Source organism: Aptenodytes forsteri, unplaced genomic scaffold (assembly GCF_000699145.1).
Source record: "Aptenodytes forsteri isolate BGI_AS27 unplaced genomic scaffold, ASM69914v1 Scaffold2, whole genome shotgun sequence".
Classification (NCBI taxonomy): Eukaryota; Metazoa; Chordata; class Aves; order Sphenisciformes; family Spheniscidae; genus Aptenodytes; species Aptenodytes forsteri.
In genome coordinates this window covers 11,902,534-11,927,570 of record NW_008795695.1, presented here as the reverse complement: position 1 = coordinate 11,927,570, position 25,037 = coordinate 11,902,534, and the positions used below count along the sequence as shown (strand labels likewise).

Genomic DNA, 25,037 nt, shown 5'->3' with positions numbered 1-25,037 from the left:
CCCTCCGCGGCCCTGTCCGGCTCCCGGGAGCTTAGGGATTTTTTTTATTATTATTTTGTTGTCGGGGTTGTTTGTTTTTTCTTGTTTTCCTCGCCTTTTCTTGGCTCAGGCTACACAAGGCATGCAAACGTAGGTAATTGTGCTCCCCAGCGGTTGAAACGCTTCCGAGGCCAAACGAGACGATGGTACTGCTCGCCCTGCCGGTGCAGCACCTTATTTTTTTTGAGAAACAAACCAAGCGATACAGCCCAGAGTTACAGATCGCGGGAGCGTACTTGAAAAAGAACTAAACCAACCCAACCCAGCCCCGTGCCGACACGGCAGGAGCCCCGTAGCCGCAGCCCGTCTCGCAGCCCTGTTTACCGACAGCAGCAACGGGTATGAAGGTCTGGAGAAACGCAGCAAAGAGAGCCGCGCAATTAAATATTCCCTAGGCAAACGTGGCCTTTGTCACACTTAAGCGAAGCCCGGACCCACACCTTTAGTTCAATCGTACATAATGGGGCTGGCCTCCCTCAAAGAATAAGCTATGTTGCTTAGCCACTTGCAGCAGCTTGGAAAGAGCCGCCGCACGGCTGCAGTGCAGGTCTTGCCTTTTCCCTCGGAGCCATTCGGAAAGCATTTTGCCCTGCCCTCGTCGTGCGTGTATTGGCTTGCGCTAAAGCGTTACGCCTGCTGCAGCTCCAAAGGTCATGGAAGGCAGTCCCGAACGGGAAGTGCAGGAGGAATGAAAGTGCCGAGTGGGATCCGGGGGCTTCTCAGGCCTGCCGTGCCCCTCTCCAGTCATCTCCCATCTACCTTGAGAAAAGCCAGCCCTTTAGCTTGCATTTGCAGATACATTAGTTGTGACTCCCGTGTGGTAGACGGCGGCGGTTAGCAGCGGGGCGAGCAGCGGGCTCGGCGTGGGGGGCGTTGGGGCGTGGGCGCTGCAGGCGCGGGCGTGCTGTCTTTCAGGAGCGGGTGCTGAAAGGAGACGTGCTGGGAAATACGTCCTCCAGCTTCAGTTCAGGGCCAGCGCTTCTCCCTGCATCTGCCCAGGATGAGTCCTCACTGGGTCGTCCAGTGTGGAGCTGTGGTGTATTGCGGGTAAAGATACCGCATGGCGAGAACCCCCTCCAGCTCCCCTGCCCTCTGTGACTAGTTGTGGCCCATGGTGAGGACGATCAGCTACCCTGTGCTCAGGCGGTCTGTGTGTGATGGGGGCCTATCGAGCGCAGCCCTCCTTTCCTAGGAGAGGAAGGCTCTCAGATGCATCTTTAGAAACATCCTTCTGTTTTGAGGGACAGTAGTGATTTCCCAGCAGGTCAGTGTCCGTGCGGAGGGAGATGAGTATGGCCAAGTCGCGTTCATGGAGCTTTTCCAGCTCCACCTTGATCTCTGGGATCTCTGCCAACTCGGGAGCCGATTCTGCCCTTCATTTTTTGAGATGTGGGTTGGTTCGGTCACAAAAGGTTTCCCTTGTTGCGGTTCCTGCAGGAGGAGGGAGATAAGTTGGCCCAAGATTGAAAACGTTTGTAAGCCCATCTTCTACAAGATTACGAGGGTAGTGGGGCATCTTGCCCATTATCTGAATTGCTGACTTTGCTGTAGGCATGGTTTACATAGTACAGTGAATGAGATAAAATGTCCCTTTTTTAGAAGGGGAGGGGGAGAGTTTAATAGATGCACAGGGTAACTGTGCTGTCTGTGAATAAAACGGAAAAGACTTCAAAGTTGCAGAGGGTGTTTTATCGGGTTAACCTGCAAGCCCTCCTACCATTAATACTTCAAAGCAGGTTTCAGACTTGATGCTTATTGAGGCCTAATCAAAACAGTACTGTAGCTGACTAATTTTGCTGTTAAAATTGAAACATCTCTTAAAAATAAGCTAGAACATTTGTTACACTTTTCATTTGCAGAATACATCTAGAAATTTACTCAAAAGTTAATTTTCAGTCTGACACAAAGGATGCTGTCACCTCTGTTAATATGAACAATTAATTTTGAGAGCTGCTACCAAATCTCTATATTAATATATTCAATGTGTAGTAGAGAACCGCCTGTCCCTCAGTGGCTATGAGGTGTGCAGATACTGGAGAGACCATACGAACATGCAATGCAGTAAACAAAAACGCCTTGAGAATTTGGGAACTTTGAGGGGCTCCTGCCGCTCCTGGTTAATTTTAACAAACCAATCCTTGAAACAGTAATTTCTTTGTTTTACTGCAGAATTTGTGCTTCAGATGCTTAAGGGGAGCACTAATTAGAAATTGGAGGGTCCCTGGCCTTTGAAATGGCTGCTTCTGCAAAGTAAAGCTAAGCTGAATTTGTATACGCTTCTCCTTTGGTTCTTAGGCTGCTCTACCAAACCCGTTCCAGTAGTTGGTAACGCTGCCCCCCCCCGGCAAGAGACTTTTCACCCAAAACATTTCTAAGAAAGTTGTGCCATTCAAATGGCAGGGTGGGGTGGGGGGCCCAGACAAAATAAAACGTTACCTCTTTAGTTCGCAGGTTGAAAGAAGCCTGTGTAATTAGATTGTTAATCCAGGAGATTAACTTGACTAGCCGTTTCTTGCAACTCTGTGAAGCTGCAGAGTTAGAAGAATTTACCAGTGGTATTGGAAACATTAACTGAAAAACACAGAGGCTTTTTCTTATTTATTTATTTGGTACCACATGAAAACCCTGTTTGTAATGGCTTGGTGGCGGTTAATACCCTGTAGTCTCTCTTACTGTGTTTCTGCAGACAGTAAGAGATTTGGAGTAATTCCCTTGGCAATTATCACACCATAGAGCCAAGTGGCCTCAAGCAGAAGAAAAACTGAATGTACAGCCAGAAGTGTTTTTACCTTTAAGCCCAAGCCCTCTCAGGCGATCGAGCCAAATTCCATTCCTAACACCTTATTTGCTCCCACTTTCTGTCTCCTGAGATCACGTTTCCCGTATGCAACTCTCTCAAGATGGGGAGGTTCAATGGAAGCCTGAAGAAGAGAGTGTGTGACCCAGAAAGGTGGAGGAGCCTCTCCCCCAGTGCTTGCAGCGGAGAGCGCAAAGTCTCTTCTCTTTATCCCTCTTGGCCGGAATGGAAGTACGGTCTGGAGAAAAAGGGTGGCGAGCTTAGAGAGAGCAACCTGGAAGCCTTTGTGGATTTCTTATAGCTGAACGTAAACACGCAGACTGTAACAAGTATGAAGGATGTAACGGTTGCCAGAGAGGGCTCTTCACTGGAGGTGTTAGCCGGTGGGGAGGAGTACGGGGCATGGAGGTGGAAAGGTCTGCCTTCTTGATTGGAAAAAAAATGAGCAAAGCCCTACATGTACCTCCCTCTGCAGGCCCGGGATTTAGGAATGGAGTAGGACTGAGACATTTAGGAGGTTTTAGAAATGCCTTGCTGTTAGCAGGTGCTGCATTCATTTAGGTGGTGAAGGTGAATGAATGTCTGTTCTGGCGGTCTCTGGATGTGTAGGTAGAACTTAATACTCATCTTGTGCTCCTTGAAGAGCAGGGGTGAGCCTAGCTGTCTGGGCTAACCTGTAATCCTCTCGTACCTGCGCTGTGCAGCAGAGATCTGTTAGAAGGGCTGAGATCTGTCTTAACCTGAAAGAAGGGATTTTCTTTTTTCTTTTTTTTTCTTCCCCCCCCCCCCAAACATACTCTGCCCTGACCATGTAGTGGTTCTTCTTTTCTCTTCTTACTCACGTTCCTTTCTGAGGATCAGCAGGGTGAAGGTCATTAAAGCTGTACCCTGCAGAGCAGAGGTCACTGTATGCTCTTAAACATTTGCCATGATGCAGATGAAAGAGTCCCTGAAAAAATTCAAGGGTGTTGTATTTTTGTGGACCCCATCTTCACCGCCAGCAGTTTGTAAAGAGGTAACTTGTATTCCCCACTGGAGAGCAGCATGGCTGTGCAGGGCTGGATCTCCCCTGGGCTGGGAGAAGCCTGGCTGCTCTGCGTCTGGAGGTGGTTCACAGAAACAGCCCCATTACGGGTTTTCAGGGCTTTTTGAGTTTCTCTGGAGCAGCTTTAACCGCTCTGTCTCAGACTCCATTAGGGAAATGTGATGGTAGTGGTGGAGGAATATAAAACTGCAAGGACTGCCTTGTGAGTTTGAAGTTGCATTTTTATAACACAGTGTTATCTTTAGGGCATAAAGATTGGATACATGCAAATGTGGATATAGTCGTAATTCTGGCTGTTCTTGTGGCAGGGTTTGTGGTACAAGGGTTGGGCCCTGGGCCCTGGGGAGTGAGGCAGTGGGCAGGAGTAAGTCCCTTGTCTCTCCAGGAGAATGCAAAGAACGTGGCCCTATCCGTTCGGGGTCTGACTTTGAGCAGAAGCAGACAGCTGTTTTTGGGGATGTCGGAGGTCCCCCATTCATGTAATATTTCTGGTAGCTTTGAAAATGGCTGATCTGTCGTTGCCGCCTTCTCTAACAGAGGTGCTATTTGGCACCGAACCCAGTGCCCCTGTCTTCTAATACTGTTATAGGGGAAAGTGTATGTACCCCATGATGTACATGAGCTCAGCTGTCCTGTGGGCAAGCGTTTTCTTTTTTTCAATTTTTATTACCATAATGTTAGGATATAGTACTGGAGGGGGAGGGGAACGGAGCCAAGGTGCTTAGAGAAGATAATTCTGACTCTTCTTGTTGTGTAGGAGGTAAATAAGAAACTCTATTATAACAGAGGCTAGTCCCATGCCTCTTGACTGAGAAACCTCATAAGGAGCTTTTCTTCTCCTCCACTTTGGAGGGAAGTGTTTCTTGGTGATAGTGCAGAATAATTTCTTAGCTCTAGGAGTCTGAGCAGCACCTCCACTTTGGAGGGAAGTGTTTCTTGGTGATAGTGCAGAATAATTTCTTAGCTCTAGGAGTAACTGAGCAGCATAACCCCCCCCCCCGCCTCCATCCCATACTTTGAGCTGTTAAATGTGAACTTGAAGGATACCTACAGCATCCTTTGTTGCAGCATTAGCACTTGTGCCTTGAGAACACCTAAGACAGTGCTGGGTGCCAGTAGCACCTTGCACTAAAGGAAAGGGAAAGGCCTTTCATCTTTGCCTGATGGAGGAGATCTTGGCTTAACGAGCTGTTTGTGTTGACACGATTAATGCAAGTGCAGTCCAGCACTTGGCTAATGACTGAGTTGTACTTTGACTCTCTTTATTTCTTTTGTCTTTTTACCTTTTCTGTTTTCTAAAGGTGACAGGGGTCTGTATTTGAAAACTGACATGTCTCCCTGGCTATACCAGATCACTGGCTGATTCAGTTTTGAACGCTCTGGGTATGGGAAGATGCTAAAGGTGGCAATTGTTGTACGGGGTTTTTATTTAAACAGGCAAATTAGATAAAGGGCACTTGCCTGTCAATTAGTCAGTTAATTCACTCAACTAACTGGGTCTGGTCCAAGCAGAAAGGGAGCTTTTCTAATTTTATTGAAACTGGAAATTCTCTCTTCATTGGGGAAAATGCCCCATTTCGAGCAGCTGATGCCTGTGATTTTGGTGATGCTCTCTGAGGCTGTTGTTAGCCCGGGAACCCTGTCCCCGGGAGTCTAGTGGTTCTTGTTAGGCTTTAGCTGTTGCTGGGTTCTTGCCTTGCCTTGGAGGGTTCAGACAGGTATTTTACATCCCTGACTCCAGAGCTCAGCCTGCCGAAGCCTGGTGAATTATGCTGGCTATGCATGTGGCTTGGGGGCAGGGAGTTGGTTGTGTTGTTCATAGGCGCTCCCTTCCAGCGTGCCAAAGAGCAAACTGAGTACTTGTCTACTAAGGCAATTATTTCACAAGAAAGTTGCTATAGGGAGCAGCAGGAGCCAACATGGTTAATAGAAAAGATTTCCCTTATCTTTTTTTTTTTTCTCCCAGTGTGTACGTCCCTCTTAAACCGTTTTTCGGCCTGATCTTGCCTCTGAAATAGGTCTGCTTCCTCCTGCTAGGCTAGACTCGCCCCTAGCATGAAATGTTAACTGCATCGGGTTATTGCAGGCTGCTACAGCTGGTGAGGAACAGGCAGCAGACCGTGTTTCCAGCCTTGTCTGGGTCAACATCAACTCTGCGCTTCCCATAGCAGGCGAAGCAGAGGGGAAGGGGACGGGGTCATGGGAGTGTCCTAATGCGGAGTCTAAGGGCTAAATGACGGCTGCCAAAATCGCTCCCATGTGGAGCACTGAGGGTCCCTTGCAGGCTGCATTTCAGCACAGGTGGTGCATGCTGTCTCCTGGGTCATCCAGGCATCGGGGGGGACATGTGGGAAGGGGAGACTTCACTGCGCTAAGGTTGGACTTGGCGTTTCTCTTGTTAGAAATGGAGAGTGCTTCTAGTTGGCCTTGGATTTAAAAAAAACCCACAAACTTTGAGCTGATAGCTCTGCCTTGGAAGAGGCTCCTATAGTGGTAACTGGCATCACTTGTTAGTGGCACAGGGCACAAACAGCGACTGGGTCAGGATTGGTCCCCAGGTGTTTTCCAGCTCTCAGGGACTGGCGGAGGGGGCAGGCAACAGAGCTTTCTGCCTTGCAGCCGCTGTGAATGTGCTCACTGAGCTTTATATTTAAACCCTGACGTCTTCCAGGAGCGCTGGTCATCTCAAAATGCCTGTGTGGGGTGGGGGAGCCTCAAAGCAATGTGTTTTTTCTTTTAAAGTAGGAGTCTCTGTTTACCAGGGGTTTGTGTTAAAACTTTGTCCTATTACTTTAGGTACTGTTCTCCATTAAATAGTGTACACACCCTGGGTACATTACAAGAGCTGTCGTGTAATAAGAGAGGGTCTGTTCAGGAAATATTACCTATCTGACCTCCCTGCATCCTCTTTTGTGAATCGGTGGGTGGCAGCAACAGTGATGCATCAGTACCCGTGGCCCAAAGCTGCTCTGGGTACTGCCCATCGTCACTAATAATGTAGTTTTTGACAGACTGAAGGGGTTTTTTTACCCATCACGTGTGGCTCCTCTCTGTGGGCGCAGTCGGCCTGGGGAGAGGACCCTTGTTTCCTCTTTCCAACTGGGCGCCCGGTGGGCTCTCGCGGGCTGTTGCAGCCCGAAGGCCGTGCGTGAGGTACAGAAGGAGGGCATGGCAATTAAGAGTCTTGATCTGGGAGGCTGCAGCTTGGACTGAGTAACGCTTAGCGCTCTGCAGGGTCAGGCTGAAGTGACCTGTAAACAACCCGGGGGTGCCATTACACGTGCTGGCGCTGGGCCTGTTACATCACTGAAAATGGCGTGCTGGGAGTTTTCGGCATCCGCTGGAGCTGAGTGAGCATAGTATCGGAGTTGCCAAATCTGGGTTTTGAGGACAAGGAGACTTTTGCTGTGTCCTCCTAGCTACAGCGGGCAGCTTGCTCCCCTAAATGGTAGGTCCCGGGGATTCCTCTCCCAAGGCCTGGGCCTGTGCACCAGCAGCCTGCGCCAGCAGGGCAGCTGAAGCAATGCTGTCCATGCTCGCTCCTGATTAACGCAGTCTTATGACTTACAAAAAGTTAATGACTTTAGCCCAAGGAGTTACGGCGGTGGTAAATCTGGGCACTACATGTATCGTCCTCGTTCTTAACAGCACAGCATAAACGTCAAAGCGGGGAGATGGGCTTTACACTAGGGATATTTGCACTGTTGAAGTGTACAACTTGCCTGTGGTTCAGCAGCTGTGAGCTGCCTACCACTAGAAGCATAAAACGAAGTTAGTAAATGTGGAAATATGCCTGGAGTACAGGCTGGTGAGATGTAGCGTGGTTCAGCCAAGCGATGATCACGAAATGTGGTGTTCAGTTTCATAAGAAATGTTTTGTGCATGTTTGGGGGGGAGGGGAGAAACAACTACTCCATCCTTTACTATCTGTTCTCTTCTACCCAGGGAGCGCATGGAGTTACTGGAAGAAGCCAGGAAGATGGAAATGGCAAAGTTTCGCTACATCCTTCCTGTTTACGGCATCTGTAAAGAGCCGGTTGGCTTGGTCATGGAATACATGGAAACAGGGTCTCTGGAAAAGCTCCTGGCTTCCGAACCTCTGCCCTGGGAATTGCGCTTCCGCATCATCCATGAGACAGCTGTGGGGATGAATTTCCTGCACTGCATGTCCCCTCCACTGCTCCACCTGGACCTCAAGCCTGCAAATATCCTGCTTGATGCCCACTACCATGTCAAGGTACATATTGGGCACTCTGTGCCAGGGACCCACCTTTGGATATTCTTGCATGGCTCTTGCCAGTCTCAAAGGCCTGAGAGAAACCAGCAGCATTCCTTTTGAATTAGAAAAACGCTCACCAACCCAACCCCTCCAATCCCCAAACTTGTCTACGTGATTTATGCACCATTGTGGTACATAAATAGAGGTAGAGTTCGGGAGCTTGTGAGAACTCTGCTGAAATTTTAGGAGGGTGCTAGTGTAGCGAACTCTGGTTCTCAGACCTAATGAGTCCTGCTATAAATTTCCCTGCGGTAGGGTCATGAGGCAGATGAGAACAGGGAGAGAAAAGCAGTGTGAACCTCTAAATCATCTATGCCTCTTCCACAGCTCTCAGTGGTGACCTTGTTCTGTCTAGGTCCTTCTGGCTTTGTACGCTCCACTAAATACCAAAATCTCATTTACAGCTGGAGTCCAGAGAAGCCTTCCCAGAGGCAACTCATTTTCTTCTTTCATTTGCTCAGAGTATATACAGTGAAGAGGTATCTCTGTCCTGACTGTTTATGCATACCAGAGGTCACTTAAGGGAATTTTTGTGGCTGTATCAGCATGAAATTCTTTTCGTTATCCATTTCCAGAGTAAGCTAGCAAACTTGTTGGCCTTCTCTGTTGGAGGTTCTGTTTTGACAGCAGGACAAAGGAGGTTGTGCTTGCTTTCTGATCCTTCCTTTTGGAGAAGGAGGAGACTCTGTCCTGACTGTTTATGCATACCAGAGGTCACTTAAGGGAATTTTTGTGGCTGTATCAGCATGAAATTCTTTTCGTTATCCATTTCCAGAGTAAGCTAGCAAACTTGTTGGCCTTCTCTGTTGGAGGTTCTGTTTTGACAGCAGGACAAAGGAGGTTGTGCTTGCTTTCTGATCCTTCCTTTTGGAGAAGGAGGAGACTGAAATACATCTTTTTCCTGACACACACACCCCCCCCGCCCCCCCAAATCAGTGGCCACACTCTTAACCTTAGAACTGCAGGATTGATCTGGCTGGCTGGCCGATATAACTCAGTACAAGTAGTCATAGATTTTTATCAGTGCCATCATCCATCTGCTCCCTGTTTTCCTGTCCCCCTCAAACTGGCCAAATGGCTTAGGTCTTGCTGTACCATTCTAAAAATGAAGTTTTCATTAAATGAAAACATCTCTCCTGATGTCATGAGGGGGTTGGAGCCGTAAGAGGTGTGTGCCTCTAATGAAATCACACCTGTGACAGTCTCGGCTTTTTTACTAGGCTTCTTAGTGGTTTACTACTTAGAAGGATTTTCTTTCTGAGATAGGAGGCATCTACAGATGGTCCATGGTATTATGACCAGAACATCAGGATCTGAACTGTTGAAAGTGTATTCTCACACATTGGTGCTGAGAGGCCTTTGCTAAGTATTTATTTACCTGAAGTTTGTGCTTGCTTGCATAACTTCTTAAATTCCTAATTCTTGACTCATCCATGAGCCAAGATATGAAGGCTGTATTTTTCTCGCTGTTTCAGGAGGTTGAAATGCCGCCTGATATTCTGCCTGCTGTATAGCCTACATCTGGGTGGTGATGTAATACAAGGGGGCACAGTGCGAAATGTACAAAAAAAAAAAAAAAATGTTTCTGGTGAGGTCACCGCTGACATCCCTAAACTGTTGCTACTTGCTCTGTATATGAAACACATGAAGGTCTTCGGACCCTTTCCATTACGTTCAGAAAAGAATGGTCTACTCCAAACCTTTTTCCAGCCAGCAGCTTGTACATCTGCAGGCGTCTTGGAAACCCCTCCAAGCGGCAAAGCAGACATAGGAACCTGTATGCAAAATAAGAGATGTACATATTCTGTGAGGCGCCTTTGCTTTAAAAATGTGGCCCCAAACCTTCTTTTTGTGTGATGTGAAACTTGTAATTAAATTTCAGACCCTGCAGCTTGATTTAATGTGCATTTTCTTGCTGGAAGGCTAATGGAGCTGATGATTGAAGTGTTTTTACTTTCTAAATGTTAGCGTTAATTTAGTAGGTGACCTGTCCCTAATAGAATCCTAAGGTGAGTGAAGAGATATTGCAGACTGCAAAAGAAGAGTTTGGAGGTACAGAGGACTTTTATAAACTGTTTGCCCTTGAGCCAGGAAACAGACAGTCTTCCAGTGGAGCACATTAGAAATGCTTCTGTGCCATATTGCTAGTTAAATGGAAACACGCCCTTCTTCCTTTACAAGCACAATGCTTACTGTAAAAACCCCAAGTGAGGATGATGACTAACGCAGTAGTGTTGTACAGAACTTATCATCAAGTGGGTGCCTCCATATCATAAAGCTGTCTCCTGTGTATTACATAAGTGTGTGCTGAATTTTGTTCTTGGGAGGATAATTAAGAGGATGGGATTAGCCTGAGCACTGAGCAGGGATATAGACAGACAGATAATAACTTTTTCAAAGGCATGTTGGGGGATTCCTTGGTGATTTTAAATATACATGTATATAATACGTGCAGCGCAAGGTAAGGCTTTGCTGTTTTTTGGAGGATGGATGCATGCATGCATGCCTCCTCCCCTGTGAGTGGTGGTGGAGCTCAGTACTGACGGGAGCCTCAGCTGGGAGCTCCCTTCCCCGCCATGTCCTGCTCCATCTTGGTCGCCTTAAGCAAAGCCTTGGTTTCCTTGGGAGGATTATTCCATACCCAGGCAGGCTTTGCTAGCAGGGATCAGCCTGCATTTTTTTCTTCCTTAATGTCAACCTGTTACTTCTATTTGTACCGACAAGATCTTCCCTGCCCCTTTCTCCAGCGTTCCATATATGCAGCCTTCCAATACTTATGGGCTGTCTAACACCTAGTTTTTGCTTAACTGGACCACGTCTTAGGAGCTGCTTGTTCAGTTCTCCTGCCCTCCGTACGCATTCTGGATGTCTCCCCCAATGATGTGGCAATCGCTTGTGGGGAGCTGGCGCTGGGGAAGCAATGCCACATTCCAGTGCTGCCCTTGCGGGCTGTTAGTTTGCTCGTTCCCTGCTCCGATGTGATCTCTCTCCAGGGCCCTTGGTAGGAGAATATACACCCCCCTACATGCAGTAATCTCGCACTCTAACTTGTTGCCAGCTACCATGCCCGCATGCTCTCTCTATTGCTGCTTCCCAGGTTTCTTATCTTCAGTATCTCATGGTTAAGAGTGTTACTTTTTGTTCAGGTATTTAAAATGAAGTCAACCTGCAACTTAATATTTTTGGACAAAAGCATTATTTGTAAGTTCTTGTTTCTCTTACTATCCAGCCTGTGTTTTGCAGCTCCTCATCTTGCCATACATATGTATATATACACACATGCTCATGTGTATATGTGTGGGTACACACACACAGGCAAATCCCACCAGTTATTTTTCATCTCCCAGATTTTGTTTTTAAAGAACTTGAAGTGGGATGAGCTGGTCTCAGCTGTGCACTGCTTTAAGCTCCCTGTAGTTGCTTTTATTTTTTTTTTCCCCCAGTGCTCCAATTTAAACCAGTGTGAAGAGTGAAGCTTGCTGCTGTGTTGTGCTGTGCTGATGGTCTTATTAAACACGGATAGGTTGCCTCCGTGGTCTTCACCTTTATTTGCTTCAGCTGAAGAAGGGGCTGCAAAATTTCTGAGTGTGGAGTTAGAAGAAGCCTAGTCAGATGGCAAATTTGTTTATCAGAAAGCTTAATGTAGGTCGTTAACTGTAGGTCAAAGTAATACCCAGAGGCCAGGCCGGTAAAGAGTGGTTGTCTCTTTTTATTAGACTAGCTGATGTGGTTAACACAGCCACTTTTTTTTATCGGCTGCAAATGCTCTCTTGTCTCTTTCTCTACTAGAAATAAGAAGAGGCTTTGTTGTTTTGTGTGTCCCTTCTCCCCCGTTTCCCATCCCTCCTGATCAGGGTTTCCACATAGGGCTGTTGTTACATGGCTCTTTAATCCCAGCCAACAAAGCTGGTTTTCACCTTGATCAATTCTCCAATTGATCTAATTGTGCTGGCACAGGGGAGGGAACAAGACCATCCCTGTTACGGTAATGCAGATTTACGATGAATTAAAATGTATGTTTGACCCTGGCTTTGGTTTCTGCCACTTCTGAAGAGAGCGTTACAAATGTCACACCTGAAACAGGTTTTGAGGAGTTAAGGTTTCAGGGCAGGTTGGAAAAGGATGGAAATACAGTCTGTTTCAGAAAGACTTCTTTTAGTAGCTAACTGAAGTGTGTTCATAAACACTGAAGTAAAGACATACGTTTGAAGTGCAGATGCTGGTTGTGTCTACACTTGGAATTAATTTTTATTCCTAATCTTTAGTAGTCCAAATCTGTGACCCAGGTAAGTCTCTTAAAAATTTCTGGCGTTTCTTAAAGAACAAAATTGAAACAACTAGCCTTTCTGCCCTACCCCCAGAAAAACAAACAAACAAGGCCAATACACACTCCCCACACGCCCCCCATCCCACCCCCAACACCCCAAAACAGCATAGACAAATGTGGTGGCATTCTCAATATCCAAGTGCACAGAGACTTTGGACAGAGACTAATACTGGATATGCCAGCAGCAATTAAAAATTAATCTGATGGCTTTGTTACCTATTTGATGAAGGAAACCTTTTGGTGAACTCTGTCCCTGAGTCCATTGCAGTGGGTTCTTGAGTCTTATTTGTAGAAAAATGACATGCAGCATCAGAAGTGCACGCTTCAGGGTGGCCTGTCAGGAGTCATCAGTGAAAGCACTTTCCAAGCACTAATTTTGTTCCTGGGAGCTAGATCCCTGCAGTGTTTGGGAATAGCTGACTTTAGTAACCATTGTAGTTACGTGAGCATATCTACTAGTTTAAAAAAAAAAAAAGAAACCCCCCAAAAAACTTGACAAACTCAAAGCATCTAAAACTTTGCAAGTGAGTGTTTTTTACAAACTACAATGGAAACGTCCAAAAATGACAGAAGCAGAGAAAGGCCTGTGTGCACAGTATGCTCAGTTTAAAACAAACAAAACTAAAAACAAAAAAAAAAGAAGAAAAGATCTTCAGATCTTGGAATCTGTCAGTAAAGTAAGTGTTGCTGGGAAGTGGGCAGGAGAACATGTACAGCTCCCCTCCCCAGTCGCTACTCACGTGTTTGTTCTCATGCAGACCTTTAAAGAGCAGAGACGGAGCGAGTTGTCTGAACATGAACAATCCCACTGTCTGTGTGGGCTTTGGCCAATGTGTTTTCTCTTCTTCCTACCTCTTCACCGCGTGTTTTGCATGAAGCAGACTGTCGCCTCCATGTCTCCTCTTAACTCTGCTGATAGTAGGTATGCTTTTGAAGCATGATGGGATCCACCTGAACTAACTGATGTGAGGAGTGAGATTATGGGTTCTGTTGGATCGTGGGGCAGGACAGGTCCCGGGGTGGGCTGCAAGGGCTAGCGGGGATGTGGAGGAAGAAGTGGGGAGGGGTGCTCCACTTTCACTACCTTCACCAGCAAGGGTGCCTTGTGTTGCAGAATTAGGTACCTGGCAAGCAATCTAAAGGCAAAATAGGTAAGTTAAATGGCTGTGTCTTCCACCCACTGCACAGTTCCCACTGATGTTTAAAGAAACTGCATGACTAAATATACTGTGCAGTGTGGAAAATTTACTCTAAAGGAACTAGTAAAAGCCACAAAAGCTGTCTGCAGAATCTTACTATTTTGTTGCAGCCTGGAAGATAACAATTCTTCAATTTCCAGTGAAATCATATCAAATTCTCTGCAGAATTTGATATGATTGAAGCTCTGCTTTACAGATGAATTTCCTATTAATTGGTATAAAACCTTGTCCTTCACAGTAGGTAGAGGCAGGTTCACAGAGTAAAGTTCTTGCTAGCCTGGGGGGGGTATATTATGTACCTTAGCTGTTTCTTGGTTTGTAGGCTGAGACTGAGACCTTTTTTATCTAGTGTGCTTAGCCTCCTGTCTTAGCCCCTAGCCTTAGATTCACGCAACATAGCTGGTGGCTCTTAATGCAGGAGTGTCACTGTGCTGTCTGTATTTCATCTTTATTTCTTGACTTACACAGTAGGAAACCCGGTATTGTTGAGACAAAGAGGAAGGTGTATTACTTTAATTATGCCTGCATGCCATATGGATTTCTTGAGGTGTATACAAGCCTCTGCTTCATGTTAATCAAAGGATAGCAGCGCTTCACCAAGTCGGATCTGTTCAGACTTGCAGCAGTCGGTTCATTTATTAACCTGACTCCATGGGCTTATGTGATGTTGGGGTTGTGCTTTTGTTCTCCTGTGGAGCACTAAGTGCCCCGAACTCATGCAGCACTTCCTGGGGCGGTCGATTCAGCTCTTCCCAGGGTAAGCTGGCTTGCGAACCTGGGTTTCCTGACTACTTACTGCTTTCCTGGACTCCAATGCTTGGCTTGCTGAGGAGGCCAGCAATCCCCCTCTGAGTGTAGCCCTACAAGCACGAGAAACTATTCCTCCCGATAACTTTGCTTTTTTCCCTTTTTTTCCCCTCTTTTGTTTATTCTTCTCAAGTCATTCCCACATTTCCCTACAGATTTAAGATACAGATGGACAACAGGTTGGATATACCTGTGTGCTAGGGTACAGGACTCCTACAGCTCCTGAGAATGCCTCTATTGAGCTCTCTGTCCCTGGGAGAAGTTCTTCCTGAAGCTGTGTTGCTTTGTTTTATGGCAAAGGGAGATTCCTGGCATTTGAAGACCGATGGCTGTGTAGCCTGCCTGTTCTCCAGGAGGCTGAAGCTGGCAGCAGTTTTCTCCCTTTCCAGTAATGGATGCATGTTACGACTAGCTTTGTGGTATCTTTAGACAGAAGCTTCTGAAAGTGTAAAGTTGGAGCCTATTTAAAGGGAGGGGAAAAAAAAAGCTTTTTTTAATTATGCTTGTTGTTTTGAGGGAGAACTTTCTCAAAGGAGAAGCTGTGAAGATCAAAAGGGGAATGAGTCATTGAAGAACCTGAGTATTCATTAGATAAAAAGAATGTATAAGTCGGGGGTGGGGGGGGATCTTATCTAACACGTAGACAAAAATCAGTGGGCTGAGTGGTCCAAAAAGACTTGACTTTGCTTGAAATTTCCACTTAGCATAATAGACATTTTTGACCAGTGGGAAATAAGTAAGACAAAGGAAGCTCCTTGCCTATCTGTTTGCTTGATGATTGGTATGCTTTTGAGAGCAAATGAATGCATATTTGTTTGACACTTCAAATTAAAGTGGTGGTGTGTTTTCCTTTTTATAAACTTGCTGTCACTTGTTTTGTTCATTTCAGCTGTGTTCACTGCGTCACTGCTCCAACTTGCCATATCTCCTAGTTGCCAAAAAGAATTCCCTGTGTGGGTTTTTGATGTGTGTGTCTGTTTTGGTTTGGGTTTTTTTAACACTTGGTGCCTCTGGTGTTGGACTTAGTCCTTGTTGGCATGGTCAGTGTAACAGCGGTATCTGAAAGAGCAATTTTCCTGCACTCATTGGAGAGCTCGTGGTCTGAAAACAGGTGCTCAGAACACTTGAACGTAGCATAAAACGTGAGGTTACACAGGGAAAGGGGATGGCAGGACCAATAATTACATTAAAGTAGTTTGCACTAGCTAAATTTGACTAGTTTTAAATTACAATAAATTGTCTTGACTGTTTGTTGTGTTTGCTATGTAATGGGCTAACATGCTGCTGCTTGCAAAAAGCTGCTTGCTTTTGTTTCTTTAGCTTAACCATAAAGAAAAGCCTACCATAGCGTAATGCTTCCAGAGATGTTTTCTTAGCTTAGTATTTCTGAACGGCAGCTCGCTGTATTTTGTTGGGTCATCCTGTTACATCTATCATTCTTTACGGAAAATCTTTGCTAACGCCTCTGAAGTCTAATGGTAGCATGCACTTCTCTTCCCCTCTTCCTCCTCGATTTTTTGCAGATTTCTGACTTTGGACTTGCAAAGTGCAATGGCTTGTCCCATTCCCATGACATCAGCATGGACGGCTTGTGTGGCACAATTGCGTACCTTCCTCCAGAGCGCATCAAAGAGAAAAACAGGTGTTTTGACACCAAACATGATGTGTACAGGTCAGTTAACTATGAAAACACTTTAAAGCACTTTAAGTAATACTGTAAAACAAGCCCTCTCTTTCTGACTATAAAACCTAATTGAGCATGAAACCCCTAAATCTAGTTTGAGCCTCATCTTGCAAAGGGTCATGTTTGCTTTACTTTTTGCAGAGTATTTATAGGGTAAAGGCCTCTTAACAAACTGCAGCTGATCCTGGGTCTTGAGGGTTATCATGCCAAGTAACTCTTATTTATTAGCAGCTGGCATGGGAGGCACTCTGCCCACCTTTAATTTCCCCATCAAAAGGTACATCCTGACCTACTTTTCAAGTCTGTGACAAAATTCTTAGTTATCTTCAGTGGATTTCATCACTAGGTCTTTGGTTCTTCAGAAAAGGAAATCATAGCTGTAGATTAAAAGACACGTCATATTCTAAATGGAATGTGTTTCTTTAAAGTCGTCTTGCAGGGCAGAAGTATTAAATAAAATCCACAGTAATGCTTGCTGCTCTCTGATTTTGTCAGTGTTAGTGTGGAGTAGTTGGTAGATGTTACCAAGAACTCGGCAGCCTCCAGCAAGTCCCTCTGTTTGCTGCCTCAGGTTCCTCCCTGCAAAAACTAGACTTTCAAATCATGATTCTTGGCTGCATCTTGCTGTGTGTGTTCATCAGCTGAATTAGATGCAGAAGTGAAGGACAAGGAAAGAGAACTTAAGAAAATAAATTATACTTCTGTGAGTTTTTTTGGCTTTTTTGTTGGTGTTTTTTTTTTAAGCTTTTCTAGAAATAAGTTTTTTGCATTTATTTGTAGCTTTTCCATCGTGGTTTGGGGAGTTCTTACACAGAAGAAGCCTTTTGCAGGTAAGTTTGATGTATTTGGGTTGTGTTGGAATTTTTTTCCTTTCTCCCATTGATAAGCACGCTTCCTGCCCCACCAGCCCCAGATTACATGCATGTCCTCCAAATTCTTAGAGTCTTGTGTGGCAGACGCTTTTAAGCTCTCAAATTCTGATCACAAATGTAAGTCCTCCTTTGTCCTACATCGTGAAAGCAGAACCCATATTGCCACAGGGGGCCCTAGTCTGCACCTTTTCGTTTCTGCTGGAGTTTGCTGTACAGATCCAGATTAGTGTGTGGCCTGCGCAGACTTCTGACATGTTTACGGCCAACGAGGAACGGCGCAGAGCAAAGCCAACTGGCAGGCAACTGTGCTGTTTTCAGAAACAGCCTCTCTGTAGAGAGGTTCTGTAGTTTATTTGTAGATGGTGGGTACAGATTTGTTCTTTTTTTTAAAAAAAAAAAAAGCTGTCTGTGAGAATAAGCCTTGTTCCACGCCACAGTAAATGTACCAATCAACAGGCAGCTATTTATTCTTTATGACTTTTCCTGTGTGTATGACTAGCCTTGTATAGCAAACATGTTTGAACAGGTTCCACTCACTATTAATTTTTCTCCAAGTGAGAGATCCCATTTAGCCCAATGGTTGACTTCAGAGTCAAGAGCCACGTTACTGCACTGCTTGGTTTGTGTTCTTCCTTCACCTTTATGAAAAGTTCAGGTACCTGGTCTAAATAAAAGCTGTGGTTCGGTTTTCTTACAGCAGATACGGAAATCCAAAGAGAGGTAGCAAAGAACTCTTCAAGTTTTTTTTCTTTGGTTCTGTGTCTTTTATGGGTGGAAAAAGAACACAGTCACTCACTGACAATTGTTTTTAACTGATACATGGGAAGTAGGTGTTACTGCATTGACAAATGTGTTGTGGGAGAATAAGACCAACTTCTTTTTCCCTCTTGATAAAAGAAAGCACTCTAAATCTAGAAAAAATGCATGAAAACAAAGTTTCAGCCTAATACACTGTTAATGCTCTTAGACAAAAGAGAAATCATTCCTTTTGCTGTGTGTGTGCCTTTGCTTTACAGAGGAGAACAACATTTTACATATTATGGTAAAAGTAGTTAAAGGCCACCGCCCAGAGCTACCTGCTGTTTCCAAATCCAGACCTCACTCATGTAATAACTTGATCAAACTGATGCAAAAATGTTGGCAAGATGATCCTGGTGAACGGCCAACATTTCAAGGTAAGATTTCCTCGTAACTTGGCTGCCCATTTATTCTTCTATGAGTCACGTTATTGCTCAGGACTCTGTTAATCCTCAGGGTAAATGCTGTGAACCTCTGTGACAGAATAAATAGAGCACATTGTACGGTGGAGACAATGATACAGGCCACTTATTCATTTGTGGAGGAAGGGATTATCTGGGGACAAGTCTGACCATGACAGTGTTATGTAAACATGTCAGGAATAAGACCTGTACTGAAGCAGTTGATGCATTTAGCCAGAAATTATGTGCATTTCTGATTGCATGTATCGGGGCATATGCCAAGCTGGAGTTGGTGTGGTTTTCACCATACCAAAGCGTTGAAGGCCCTGGCTCTTGAAATTTACTCTTGTATGCTGAGAAACGGAATTGTTTTCTTGTAACAAAACAACTTGTACTGTCATTTTTCTGCCAATAAAAGGCAACTCTGGTGAAAGGCTTGAACTTGCCCAAAGCACCTGTTATGAATTCAAATGTGCAGAAGGATGTAGCAAGTGCTATCTCCAGGTAGCTTCATTTAGCATTAATGGGAGAGATTTGCCTCTTCCCTCTCCTCCTGCCCAAACAAGGTATGGGGACTGAAGGGAAGAGGGATCCCATCTCTTTAAAAATGTATGTCTAAGTCTGCCAGCAGTAGACTGGTTCCCATTTCACAGTCCTGCAGTGTAGCTCCCATGTAACATCAGTCTGGTCTGAATGTGAAAATGAATTGTTCAGTCAGCCCTATGCACTCTCTGCTTAGCTACACACTTGTACCTACTGATGAGGTGCTAGATGGAGTAGTCAAAATTGGAGTCTTTCTCCCACAGTATCTCAAAGCTGTTAAGCTCTAATGACAGCGAAAGGCAGCAGGGTATCTCAGAAAAGTCTCCTATTAAAAAAAACCCCAAACTTTCTCTTGCTTTCTTCAAAGAAATCACTTCAGAAACAGAGGCCCTTTGTGAAAAACCAGAAGATGAAACAAAAGAGATGATAACTCAGGACCTGGACACCAAGAATTCCCCAGAGCAGCAGCCTGAGGTATTTTCTCTTTCCGCCTCTTGTTCAAGCACACTAGGTTTTGCGAGGAACGGGTTCCTCTGTGACCTGTAACTTCTCAAGCAACCTTCTCTTTGCTGCTTTTGAGCACCTTCTTTCCTGATAGAAGTGGGTCTTGGTGAAGGGCTGGAATGCAAAAATGACAGCAGATGCATGGTACAGCTCAGGAAAACGTCAGCGCAGGACTAAGTGCAAGTGGATCTTAAACTGTTGAGGGAGAGCAGGACAATTAGGAAATAAAGGCTGGAACTATGTGGGTGTGACTGATCTTAAAAAACGCTGTAGACAGAAGAGCCATGTGGCTTTAGTGGCTGTGTGAGTACTGATGAAAGCTGCCCTCCTGCATCTGAAAATTTTCAGTGACTGTATTCATAGGTTTCATTTAATACGAACAGTGCTTAAAGGCTACCTGCAAACTAACAAACTTACGTTTCTTCCTGTAGGGCCTCGTGCTCAGTTTTCTTTACTGACCTTTCTAAAATGCTTGTGTGCTTCTCTTGAAGGGGATGTCTGCATTATCCCAGCCAAAACAGGAGCCTGCTCTACCATCAGTTAAGGATTACAGTCTCTCAGAGTTGTTGTCCCAGCTGGATTCGGGGATTTCACAGACTATGGAAGGCCCCGAGGATCTCAGCCGCAGCTCTTCTGAGTCCAAACTTGCCTCCAGTGACAAGCGGCTTTCAGGGGTGTCATCTGTAGATTCAGCTTTTTCATCCAGAGGCTCCCTTTCCCTTTCCTTTGAAAGGGAGAGTTCAGGTAATGGTCAGGTTTTTCTTTGTTGTTGTTTTTTTGTAGTTGTTTGGACTGGGGCATGGGAGTCAATGGGTCGGAGAGTAGTCCTATAAAGAATAGCATTCTGGAAATCACTGTTAGCCTTGCTTTCTCTTGCTGTCAGCACTACAAATTTGTTTACTGGAGGTAGTTATTTAAAAAAAAAAAATTAAAAAAAATGAGGTGGTTCCCAAACATGATCTAATGAGAAATAATAAATCTCACTTACTTTTGAAAAGAAGTGACCTGAATTCCCACCAAAGCAATTACAGAATCAGTCACGTAAAGGTTGGTTGGAAGGGAGGTCACCTAGTCCAGCGTCCAGCTCGAAGCGGGACTAAAGCCAATGCTCAGTCAGGTCAGCTGAGTTTGTGGCTTTTTCAGTTATACTAAGCCCAAGTCTGAGCACCATTTTTTGTTGTGTTTTGTTTTGTTTTTTTACTCAAGCCACCTTCTCAGCAGCCCCCATGACCATTGTAATAAAGACCCCCGCTGTTGCGCACGCACCCCTCCCTTTTCAGTCCAGTGCTGCAAAAAACAGGAAAACAGGCATCTATTTTCCAGTTAGGCAAACAATGATTAGTGCAGGGAGATCAACCACAGCATCCTTTGTTCTTCATTTCACAAGAAACAGAATAAGAGTAAGTGGGGCTCCAGATCTGGCCTGAAATTGTTCTGAAACTATTGGGGGGGGTTTCTTTGCAGTCAAGTAATTGCTGAAGCCACCAGATATGTTAGCCATGAGCAAGTAAGGTTTGACGGGTATCAGGATTGTGATGGTGTCTTTTTCATAGAATCATAGAATAGTTTGGGTTGAAGGGACCTTTAAAGGTCATCTAGTCCAACCCCCCTGCCATGGGCAGGGACATCTTCAACTAGATCAGGTGGCTCAGAGCCCCGTCCAACCTGACCTTGAATGTTTCCAGGGATGGGGCATCTACAACCTCTCTGGGCAACCTGTTCCGGTGCTTCACCACCCTCATTGTAAAAAATTTCTTCCTTATGTCCATCTAGATATTGGTACTACAGACATACAGAAGAGGAAGCTAACGGAGGCCATTTTATCTGGAGATACCAGCAAGCTGATGAAGATCCTCCAGCCTCAAGACGTTGATATTGTTTTAGATGGGAACTCCAGTCTCTTGCACTTGGCTGTTGAAGCTGGTCAAGAAGAATGTGTCAAATGGCTCCTTCTGTACAATGCTAACCCTAACCTCACCAACAAGAAAGGATCCACCCCTCTTCACATAGCCATTGAGAAGAAAGTCAAAAGCATTGTGGAGCTGATTATGGCTAGGAAAATCAATGTTAATGCCAAAGATGAGGATCAGTGGACTGCTCTTCACTTTGCTGCCCAAAACGGGGATGATTTCAGCACCAAAATGCTGCTTGATAAGAATGCATCCTTAAATGAGGTAGATTTTGAAGGCAGAGCCCCCATCCACGTAGCCTGTCAGTATGGCCAAGAGAATATTGTGCGGATCCTGCTGAGAAGAGGCGTTAATGTGAACGTCAAAGGAAAGGATGACTGGGTGCCACTGCACTATGCTGCCTGGCAAGGTCATCTCCCCATTGTAAAGCTTCTGGCCAAACAGCGGGGTGCAAACGTGAATGTGCAGACCATGGATGGAAGGACCTCACTACACTTGGCCGCTCAACGAGGGCACTACCGTGTCGCTCGCCTTCTCATAGACCTGGAGTCAGATGTCAACATACAGAACGCGCTCTTGCAGACTGCTCTTCACATAGCTGCTGAAACTGGCCACACAAGCACGTCGAGGCTGCTCCTTAAACATGGTGCAGACATTGAGGCAGCAACAGCAGAAGGATACACCGCTCTGCACTTGGCATCTCGCAGCGGCCATTTAGCAACAACGAAGTTGCTGATAGATGAAAGGGCCAGTGTTCTAGCCAGAGGCCCTTTAAATAGGACAGCGTTACATCTTGCTGCAGAAAATGGGCACTCTGAAGTAGTAGAAGAACTTGTCAGTTCAGAAAATATCAATGTTTCTGACAGTGAAGGGTTGACAGCTCTTCATCTGGCTGCACAAGGAGGGCACGCAAAAACAGTTGAGGTTCTTCTGAAGCATGGGGCGTACACTGACGTGCAAAGACCCACATGTCAGACCCTGCTACAGCTTGCTCAGCAGAGCAGTAATAGCTCGGTTACCGTGTTGTTAAGTGAGACTTAAGCAAAAGGTACAGAACTTGCTACCTTTCTACCTGGTGCGAGAAGGCTGCTGGAGCTTGACTCATGAGGGCCTTCTCCAGTGGTGCAGTGACCCGCTTATCAGCGGTGTCAGCTGATGGACTGAGGCGCAACCAGCAGAAGCTACTTGTGTTTGAGTGTGCGAGTGAGAGCACACATGGACGAAGGCCAGATGTAAGGCTAAGAGCTGGAGTCTGCCATGCCATGGTCTGTATCAGTCATGCTGCGTGTGCCTGCCCTGTCTGTATATTGACATTCCCCTCCCAAGGATGTTGTGAGAGGAGGATGCAACTTGTGGATTTCCCCCCTGCTTTTTTTTTTTTTATGTGGCAAACTAATTTAAGAACTAACATTCTGCTTTTTTATTTTCCTCAAAAAAAAAAAGGATGGTGTAGATTTCTGGTTTATCACAGTGATCTATATTTTGGGCTGAAAGCCTCCAGTGTAAAATAAACAACACAAATCTACTTGAAATTAATGCAAGAGATGAGGAAAGGGCTATTTAAGATATAGTTAATGATTGTTTCAGTGTCAGAAGGTACTCTGTTTAATGGAGATATTGATTACAGATTTCCATGTACTCAAAATTGATGAGGCAGACTTACTAACAAGGCAGGATCCCAAAAATACATAAGCAGAAGTAAAAGGTTAACTCTGGTATCTTCATATATACAGTACCACCTTGTAGGTATTCCAAGATCAGTAAGCTGAACTAGGTGCTTAGTGGTTTGTCTTAAATGAAAAAGTCAAAAGCTAAAATTCATACTGGACTGTAACTGGATGGTATATTCTAACAGCATTATACCAATTTGCGAAACAATGTTTGGAGGGGCTGATGACTAGACTAATATACTGTGTATATAGTATTTCTACCTGTTGTATGCTTTTTTCTACTGAAGAAAATAGATTGCTTAGAGTGGGTATGTTTTAATACACCTTTTAATTTCACTCTTTTCAAAGTTCAAATGTGATCTGTTATTAATAAAAGACTGTGTTCCATATCTGTCTCTATTTTGTAGTTGTTAAAACAACTGAAAACCCATTGACCAGCAGCAGCACACAACTGTAATGTGTTTAATGATGTTGAAGCCCAAACTGTTGACATGTAAGGCTGTCCTCAGTTTTACATTCCCTTTAGCTTTTATATGGAAGGTAAGGAGGTTGAATGAATTGGAGGTGTTATTTACAGAATAAACTTAGAGAATAAAACCACACATAACTTAGCCTTTATGTGTGTAACACATGTACAACTGGGATGCTTTCCTCTTTTGCTGTAGCTGTCCAGGCAGTTTAGTTTTCTTCCCCGCCTTGAAGCCAAGCCAAATGCTTTTGCATCTTCCCTGTTGACTGGTAGGCGACTGCCCAGACAGGTACCTCACCTCTCCTTGGCGTTGTGTACCCACCATGCGTGCCTCAGAGCATGCAGCAGTGATGTGCTTTGCTCCCACCTCCCCTGACACGAAAGCTGCTCCTGCTTGAGACCTTTTTTGCGCATACCTGATGGCAGTGATATGAATGCCAGTGCTACCTCAGTATCTGATTTTAGGAGTCAAGGTGTTCCTGTGGGAATCTAGCCCCATGAAAGTCAATACTTTCTTAAAAAACAGCCTCCTGTCATTGGAGATGGTAGTGGCTGAGGCAATAAGCAAAGGAGGATGGGTGCTTGCAGAAGGGGCAGGGAGCCTGCTGTGGTTTGATACAGTTCCTGTACCTCTGTGTACCTGGTGCAACTCCCCTAGTACAATTTCTTGAATTTCAAGACAGCTCGCTGACTGCCTAATGAAACTGTATTAAAGAACAGATGGTAAAGCCATGCGCATGCCAATGTATGGAGGTTACAAAGCAACGTACCTCTTACCGGAGCATGGCAGTCACACCAAGCTTCCTCAAGGTGCTGACACTGAAACTTCTCATTAAACAAACAAAACTGTAATTTTCTTATGGCTTCCTTCAACTTCTTTTGAGACCAATAACGTTGTCATGTTTCATTAAGCTGTGCTTAATCAGTCTCTCTTTATAGCAAATTCAACCACAGACCACTTAGTCTCTCAAGTCCTGTGACTATGATTAAACACTTGGCTTAGCTTAGCACACACCATACCCTTCCATTTCGAAGTTCTCCAAACAGTGAGATTTGAGATACTTTAATTCCAGCAGTATTTGCCTGAACTGCAAAAGAGCTGTAAGACCAGGGAACAGCAGTCTTGTGCCTCCTAACAAAGGTGGTGCATGCCAGCTAGGCAAGGGGAAAGTACACTTATACAATGCTTTTAAAACAGCTCAAGCACTGCTTCGCCAGTACATTCCTTCAGTGCCTAACAGCACATTAGCCTCTAATTAAACATGAGGCCACACTTATGAGTCTTTATTTTCCATGCCGTCTTTCACAATAACAGGCACCAGCTATGCATTACATATAGAAGGCAACACAGCTGGCACTGGAAAAAAAAACAACGAAGGGATTGCAATGACATGCTGCCAGTATTGGAGTGGGTATTTGTCCCTGTGAACTGCCTTCCTTGGGGGCAGGAGGGGTGGTGAATGGGGGTGCTAAATTAGCACTAATGCAGCAATTACGAATTACTGTTTTGTAAAGGCCTCCTGCGGGTGACTTTCCTGGTCATATGTGCACTCCTCTGACTTAGCTGAAGTCCTAACTGGGCTGCTGCCCTAGAGCTTACAGGCATTTCTTTGCCTCTTTCCAACTTCAGCCACGTTCTTTAAAAAACAACAACAACCAAAATGAAAAATACACAGAATGACCTAATGGCAAT

At 45.1% G+C, this 25,037-nt stretch overlaps 1 protein-coding gene across 1 annotated transcript in view; it reads left to right on the top strand.

The window, feature by feature from the left end:
- RIPK4 (receptor interacting serine/threonine kinase 4) overlaps window positions 1–23,250 on the top strand; it is a 26,720-nt gene extending 3,470 nt beyond the window's left edge. The window contains exons 2-8 of the mRNA XM_019473038.1: window positions 7,827–8,118; window positions 16,017–16,165; window positions 16,958–17,007; window positions 18,066–18,224; window positions 19,159–19,265; window positions 19,787–20,039; window positions 21,069–23,250. Coding sequence (XP_019328583.1) covers window positions 7,827–8,118; window positions 16,017–16,165; window positions 16,958–17,007; window positions 18,066–18,224; window positions 19,159–19,265; window positions 19,787–20,039; window positions 21,069–22,246 — 2,188 coding nt within the window. The 3' untranslated portion in view covers window positions 22,247–23,250. The remainder of the gene's footprint in view (window positions 1–7,826; window positions 8,119–16,016; window positions 16,166–16,957; window positions 17,008–18,065; window positions 18,225–19,158; window positions 19,266–19,786; window positions 20,040–21,068) is intronic.
- The last annotated feature ends 1,787 nt before the right edge of the window (window positions 23,251–25,037 follow it).